Below are 8,239 nucleotides of genomic sequence, written 5' to 3'. Positions count from 1 at the left end.
CACCAACACTTGAAAGTGCACATACTTGACTAGAAAGATTAGGGGCAACATTGTCCAGTGCAAAAGATAGAGCCTTCTCTTGATATATGATATTAGAACCAAGAGAAATAAATGAACATGGATTTGGAGTTTTTGACTCTACAAAGCTTCTTTATTATAGTGAGGTGGAATCACCGGCATTAGGTGCATGCTCACTTGGGTCGTTCTCAGAGGTTGGATCTCTCTGGTAGGCCCTCTAAAGGCTAACTCAGACTTGGTTTGGATTCAAGGGTCCAAGTTGTTGATTTTTCCAAAGGGAAAAGAGCATGCTCCTCTACCTTTTCATTTTACCCAAACACGTAGAACATATTCATCGCCGAGCTATCTTATCAATACCAATTTGTCTTTTTCCAGGATTTTGATTTTCCTAAAAGGAAATGAGAATCATCCCTTCATTAAAAAATTTTCTTGGGAGAACCACTACCTTTGTTGTCTCCCTCGAGTACCATCTTCTAAAGGCATCTAGGTTTCTGATTTACTTTTGGGCATCACTTCCAAATACCAAAGAGCATACTCCCCTATTCCTTTGTCACAAGCCCTATTAAACTATGTGTATTGAAAAACATGAAAATAGACACATTATTTGAGTAGGTTAGAATTTGTTCTTTGACAAGTGCATCTTTGAGGAGCATCCTACAATCAAACTATTCGTATAGTTTGCATGTTCATTTCAAGGTATCTTTGACAATCATCTTACAAACCACGACTAAGTTGTTTCAGAAATCAGAAATCATAGAACAAGTGCTTTAGAAATAAAAGTTGGACCAAAAATCATGAAAGACAGACTTTAAAAAATGCAAAATTTTAACACTTTTCTATCAAGTCTTGCACAAGATCATGCATTGTGTCACGCAAGGAAATGCTTTGTGTTGTGCGAGAGAGTGCTCTCACCATGTGAGCATATATAATCCCATGCTAGAAAGTATAAGGATGTGTGCCAACTTTTAGATTTCTCATGCAAGAAAGTTTTTTTTTGTGTGAGAATTTGTTGTTTTTGTAAAAACTATAGTCTAGAATGTCATAAATTAAGATAAATGAGAGCTAAAAATGAATTTTCTTCCCATGGCGGGCACTAGAAATATGGGCCTCTAATTCAACCACACACTTCAACATGATCATTATTTGTTAGTAATATCCTAGAATGAATATGAGACTATTCATCTAGCATGTTTGCACAAGGTGATCTATTGCCTTCTAACTAGATGGGGTTTTACTGTATACTCTCAGAATAGAGAGTTTAGTAATCAGACCAAACTAGTATGAAGGATTTGAATGAATGTAAATGCAATATTAATGTATGTTTTCTATATTTTTGTATACAAAGATATAAATTAATCTATATGATCTTCAAATTAATCTAAGAACAATGATAAACAAATTAAGCTAAATGAGTGCATTGTATCTAAACGATGAACATGTAAAAACACTAGATATTCGAATACAAAATGCTTGATTAATCAATCCACCAACGATTTGATACTTTGCACTTGCATCCTCCTCAAATGAGAGGTCGGGGTCTCTTTTATAGAATCTTGGATCTGATCAATGGTCAAGATTAAATTGAGTGTATGATTAAGATTGAATGTGAGATTGAATCCTCCATTTTTTATGGGGTTGAATGAGATGAAATAGGGGATAACATTGATCCATTCAAATATGTGCTCATAATTATTCTTTTAATTAATTAAATAATTAGTTTCAACAATTATGATGAACATATTTGATTAAATCAATATATTTAATTCGTTTTTCATATGAGATGAATTAGGAAAGAATATTGATCCATTCAAACATGACATCATAATTTAATATTGTAATTAATTAAATAATTAGTTTCAACACTTATGTATATTTAATTAGATCAATGTATTTAATTCCTTTTTACTGTGTATTGGCTAAAGAGCATGGATTTAATTAAATTAAAGTGCTTAGGACTTATAATTAAATTAATTAAATTAGGAGGTTAATTTAGCCAATTTCAATCAATATTTAGGAATTAAATAAAGTATGTGATTAATACAGATTAGGGATATTCTACATTCGACACTTAGGTCAAGTAAAGATGATTAGAATTAGAAATGCTTAGTATAATAAGACTTAATTGATCAAGAAATAAATGTTGTAAGATTGATGCACCAGTTTAGAATGTCAATGTGCCAATTTAGGGGTATTACAATAACCATATATAAATATTATGGAAAATTATGTCAAAATGTAGAGCCATTTAAAAAATGTGACATGTGCTATCAAAATATGTCTATGAAAAATACTTAAAATATACAATATCCTATGATGCTTGTGGATCATCAAAATGCAGCCTCTTCGATGCACTCTTCGGACTTGCTAGATCTTGTATGAATGAAAATGACAAAATCTAAGTTAGACTAGTTAATTTAAATAATTTATACACATCAAATAGAAATTTATTCAAATGCATAATGATCAATAATGTAGTAAAATTGTAGATCTTCATTTACCTCTTTCCATGACTTCCTACACTAGTCAGGAGTCCTCACATATGTCATAGGAAAAGAAGGGACCCCACCCACTTTGACATAAATATGTTTGTATGGTTGTCAGGTTGATCTACAACTTAACCTATAATGTTGGTATTGATAGAATAATAAATCAATAACATATTTAATAATTCAGATTAAATTTACCTTGGGTGATCTCTTGTTGGCAAGTGTTAGTTGGGTTGGCAAAGATACAAAGCTTTGTTGACCCCCCCTCCATTGCAATAGGTGTTTCCTATGAGAGTAAAAAATATAGTCATTACAATTATGACAATTGTTTTTATAATCTTAGTAAATTAAATAAATAAAAGAAGGATAAATATACATACAATAGGTCTGTGGATGTAAATGGAAATGTTTGAGGGTCTGTGATGGAAAATCAGTGTTGTTGTATCATCGTAGGCCACCCCATGTAATATAAATAATGCAATAACATTTCATTAGTAAAAACATACATACATATATATAATGACTTTAAAAAACCTAATTAGCTTCCCTTATCAATGGGTGGTGGCACAATCCCCTCATGTTGTCCCCCACTAACAGGTGAAACTTGCGAGAGATTTAAAGATGAGAAATCATGTATAATTCAATATCAAATAGGACAATCATGAGTAAAAAAAACAATACATACCGTGGAGGTCTCAAGGCCAAATGAAATGGTTGTAAGTGTGACATCATCCACCTATCTCATTTCCTCCCCTAACATCAATTGAACATAAAGGAAACACATACATTTACATAAGTGTAAAGTTGTCAAAATTATTCTAATATAAATATTAATTTTAAATTAATAGTCTTGTGACAGATCAAATGTATACCTTAACATAACAAAATGATTCCATGGATCTGCCTGCCCCTCCTCATCTCTCATAGGAGATGCACTAGTCTTTGTAGCCATTTTTGTTGTATCATCATCCCCAACTACAAACTAAAACTCAAAATTGCTAAAGGGACCGAGGAAAATATTCTTGTACATAACACAAGTATGGGGCACAAAGATGTGTGAGGTATTGGTTGATTAACTAGTGTCATCATCATCAACACGAGGATACATTGATGACCTATTCTAGGTGATTAGTAGACTACTCAATCTATGAATATCTCTAATACCCTCTGAGCTAGCCTCAATGATGACATTAGGATGTTGCACTAGAGGAAAGGGGATATATTAGGGGGAGGCATATGTGGTTGTTAGAAATTTGTTCAGTGCTTCCCTTGGGATTTGTGACAAGGGCCTAACCACCTCTTGTGTACTATAAGTTAAGTGGTTGTATCGGGAATTGATAGATTGGTCTTTTGGTGCAATGACAACCCCACTCTAACAAGTGGTATCAGATCTTGGCCACAGGTTCAAATCCTTAGACCCTTAGGTAACATTGAGGGGGAGATTGTTAGAAAGTTTAGTGCTCCCCTCAGAATTTGTGACAAGGGCCTAACCGCCACATGTGTACTATAAGTTGAGTGGTTGTGTCAGGCATTGACAGATCGGTCTTTTGGTGCAACAACAACCCCACTCTAACAGCAGTGGCTTTCTTCTGCTAGGAAAATAGTCTATCCTACAGAGCTCCTCTTCCTATGCCCATGTTGGGTCTCATGCTTCAATAATTTACTTTACACCCTTTCACAAACTCAACATACAATTTTCTCAAGTAATAGAAGGGCTCCACCATATTTCCGTGTGGTAGTTTGTCAAAAACATCCACTAGTGATCCGAAAAATGGGTTTTAATGGCCTCGTTGGTGTACCATTTTATTGACAATTTAGGTTCTTAGGGTCAATGTTTTTACCAATTTTGAAGTCAACAAATAGGTTGGCTTATTCTTTTTTACTAATATTAAGGGTCACAACCCCATCATAATCCAAACCATCGTCAAACTAGGCATGCATCTTCTCACGCTAATGAAGATAAACATCATGTTATTTGGTAAGGGTCTCAATACTACCCACAATAGTATCAAGGGTGGACAACATGGGAGATAATGCAGGGATATCATTATAAGATTGTTGGATAGTCCTCAATTAATTTAGATTTTTTTGAATCTAATATTGAATGCGAGAGGGTTTTAAGGGGTTAATGGTTCATTTGGAGGTGGTTATGGATTTTTTTTCAAGATCATTGTTTGGTAGAGGAGTGCTTGAAGGTTGGTTGGTGTCACCCATGCATGTTTAAATATATAATTACAATTTGAATGAATATTTTATAAAGAAAGATTAAGAAAACATACAATTTGTTGGCCTAAGTGTTAAAGACTAATTGGTAGACATATGGGTAGACTTAGTCATCAAAGGTGTTGTCATTACTCCAGCTTCTATACTATTAAATATATGGACATAAGCAGGCTTAGTAAATGGGGCTCTTGATGAAACAATTGAGATTGTTTGCAACTCTGGTTATAGACCACCCAATGTTCCAATGTATGTGTTGGCAAGAATTGAAAATTATTGTGGGCCCTTGTGGGATGAAAATAACCCAACAATTGTGTTGATGGTTCCCATGGTTCTAGGTAGTCGATGACAAATACCATGTACAATGGCAATGGTGATAAAAAATACACAAATCCCAAGGACTAACACTACAAAAGGCAACAATCAACATTTGTAAGGGTGAGTGGCAAGGTCTGATATTTATAGCCATTTCAAGAGTTAAGTTACTGAGTAGCCTCTATATCCAACCAATGTTTTCATTTGAGAGGTACATGAAAATGCAAAATAACAGGTATACGATGCTATGGAAAAAAGAAGAAGCTCCCTTGCAAAGACTTATAGTGTGAATCAACTAGAAGCTACAATGCCAAAGCGGTAATTGCTTTCATGTATCTCTTAATATCTATTTAACATGCTGAAATAAATGACTCCATGTTTAATGTATGTACCTATTTAAATGGTCCAAAGATGAACGAGAAAATGTTATTGCATATATATCTATCAACCTAATTGTTGCACCTCCTTTAGATACAAATGCTAATATTATCAATATAATCATTGCACCTTAGTAATAGTTATTTTATGATATCTAACATAACATTAGTATGATATTAACAGATACATATGAACATTAACTTAAATGTCGATCATTATTCCAAACAGTGTGTAGTTAAATTAATACTTGTGTCAATGGCCCCTTGCTCTATGGTGAAGTTGAATGGCTCACAAAGAACCCACCAGAGATCAAGTCTTGCTGAGTGCAAGACTTCAACATCATAAGAGATGAGGCCGGGATCGTGCATTGGGTGATTTTGACGGCATGGATGCCCCTCGGTCCTTGGCTCTAAGCCGAATAGGTTTTAGGCACAAATGGGCCCATATCGGGTTCCTAAATCTAGTGACCTTCCCAGATTGGTAGGTCGAAGGCTTCATACCTTGCTGAATTGCCTTACAGGTCTGAACCCTTCATCCAAAAAATGAAAATAAATACTTAGCTGTGACAATGCCACTGTTAAAAATGCCAAAACAAACAACGACGCATTGACCCAAAAAGAGAAGGGGAGATAGAGACACGACCAAAGAGAGAATTGGAACTCAATTTGTTTGGTGGGAAGATAACAACGTACATGTCTGACCAAACTCATTAACCAAACCACGTGTCTTCTCGACTACCTGTAACTCATACCTACTCCTCTTCCTCCATCTCCACTATTTATATCCCCCTCCTTTCCTCAGATCTTCATCACCTGATCCTCTGCCTTCGACTGCCCGACTAGCAATTAAGGAATTTGTTCTATTGATTCTGCCCGACTCGCCAGTAAAAGGAAAATGGTGGATGTAGAGGCAATCAGGAAGGCTCAGAGGGCCGACGGTCCTGCCTGCGTTTTGGCCATCGGCACTGCTACTCCTCCCAACGCTATTGAGCAGAGCGAATACCCCGACTACTACTTCCGCATCACCAACAGCGAGCACAAGGTCGAGCTCAAGGAGAAGTTCAAGCGAATGTGTAAGCCCATTTACCACATTTACATAGTTTAATATTTTTTGATTTTCATTTCTATTGCCTCATGGTTACAATGAATTTGATGTCGCAGGCGAGAAGTCGATGATTAGGAAGAGGTACATGTATCTCACGGAGGAGATACTCAAGGAGAACCCCAATTTGTGCGCTTACATGGCCCCCTCGCTGGACGCTCGGCAGGACATGGTGGTCGTCGAAGTTCCCCGCTTGGGAAAAGAGGCAGCGGCCAAGGCGATAAAGGAATGGGGTCAGCCCAAATCCAAGATTACTCACCTCCTCTTCTGCACGACCAGTGGCGTCGACATGCCCGGCGCTGACTATCAGCTCACCAAACTCCTCGGCCTCCGCCCTTCCGTGAAGAGAGTCATGATGTACCAGCAGGGTTGCTTTGCGGGCGGCACGGTCCTCAGAGTGGCCAAGGATCTCGCTGAAAATAACCGCGGAGCCCGAGTTCTGGTTGTTTGTAGTGAAATCACCGCCGTCACTTTCCGCGGCCCGTCGGATACTCACCTCGACAGTCTGGTCGGGCAAGCTCTATTCGGCGACGGCGCGGCGGCGGTGATCGTGGGAGCAGACCCTGTTCCTGAAATAGAGAAGCCCTCTTTCCAGCTCCTCTGGACTGCCCAGACGATTCTGCCCGACAGCGAGGGCGCCATCGATGGGCATCTGAGAGAGGTCGGTTTGACATTCCATTTGTTGAAGGACGTTCCCGGGCTGATCTCGAAGAACATTGAAAAGGCTCTGGTGGAGGCATTTCAGCAGTTCAACATCTCCAACTGGAACGATCTCTTCTGGATCGCCCACCCGGGAGGTCCGGCAATTCTGGATCAGGTGGAATCGAAATTGGAGCTGGACCCAAAGAAGATGAGGGCCACCAGGCACGTTCTCAGCGAGTACGGAAACATGTCGAGCGCTTGCGTGCTCTTCATTTTGGACGAGATGAGGAGATCGTCAAAGGAGAGCGGATGTGCGACGTCGGGTGAAGGACTGGATATGGGCGTTCTGTTTGGGTTCGGGCCCGGTTTGACGGTGGAGACGGTTGTTCTTAAGAGTGTTCCTCTTCAGTAATCACAGCGCCTGTAATCCCAGCTTGGATGGGGGCCTCGAATATTTGAAAATTTGAGTGGTTAATTGTTTGACTGTAAGGTACTAAAGTCACACGTGGGATGATTGTTTTCTTTAGAGAAGCTTGTAATAGATTGTATGTTGTAAGGTATCCTTCCAATAAAATCAGAAACTGATTCCTAGTTAGTGTGGTGGGGGATATATGTCTTTCACAAGTGCGTGAGAAAGATCATGCGGTATAATATCGGCGAAAGATTTTCTTTATGAATATTGAAGTTGAAGTTTTTTCAACGGAAATTGTGGAATATTTTGTTCGTTTGAGTTTGAGGAAGTTTCCAAGTGAAATTATATACATTCTAGTTATGTATGGTTAAAAAATAAAACAAACAATGAAACAAGTTAGGAGTGTATACAAGTCAATAGGAGTGATATGTTTGATGGGAAAAATAGTTGACATAAATTAAAATTAGATTTTGATTAAAAAATAGACTTCATTACAATAATTTGAATGAAATAGAATAAATTTTTTACAACACACATCTTTAAATCTCATTTGAATATTATTTGCAAAGTCATTTGTAACAACTTTACTTTAGAATTGATTGTAGAAAACGCAAAAATCAATTGTCGTTCCATGTTGCAAAAACATAGTGCTAAATGGTATATCATA

At 37.4% G+C, this 8,239-nt stretch overlaps 1 protein-coding gene across 1 annotated transcript; it reads left to right on the top strand.

The window, feature by feature from the left end:
- Positions 1–6,224: 6,224 nt before the first annotated feature.
- Positions 6,225–7,866, top strand: LOC149577872 (chalcone synthase 7-like). The gene is made up of 2 exons (XM_089826159.1): positions 6,225–6,489; positions 6,578–7,866. The coding sequence occupies exons 1-2, from the start codon at positions 6,312–6,314 to the stop codon at positions 7,570–7,572; spliced, it is 1,173 nt and encodes a 390-aa protein (XP_089682285.1). The 5' UTR covers positions 6,225–6,311; the 3' UTR covers positions 7,573–7,866.
- The last annotated feature ends 373 nt before the right edge of the window (positions 7,867–8,239 follow it).

Source organism: Cupressus sempervirens, chromosome 1 (genome assembly GCF_028749045.1).
Source record: "Cupressus sempervirens isolate cs-2001-9-10 chromosome 1, ASM2874904v1, whole genome shotgun sequence".
Taxonomy (NCBI): Eukaryota; Viridiplantae; Streptophyta; class Pinopsida; order Cupressales; family Cupressaceae; genus Cupressus; species Cupressus sempervirens.
Note: the sequence above shows the minus strand (reverse complement) of the source record. Positions and strands in the feature narration are given on the sequence as shown.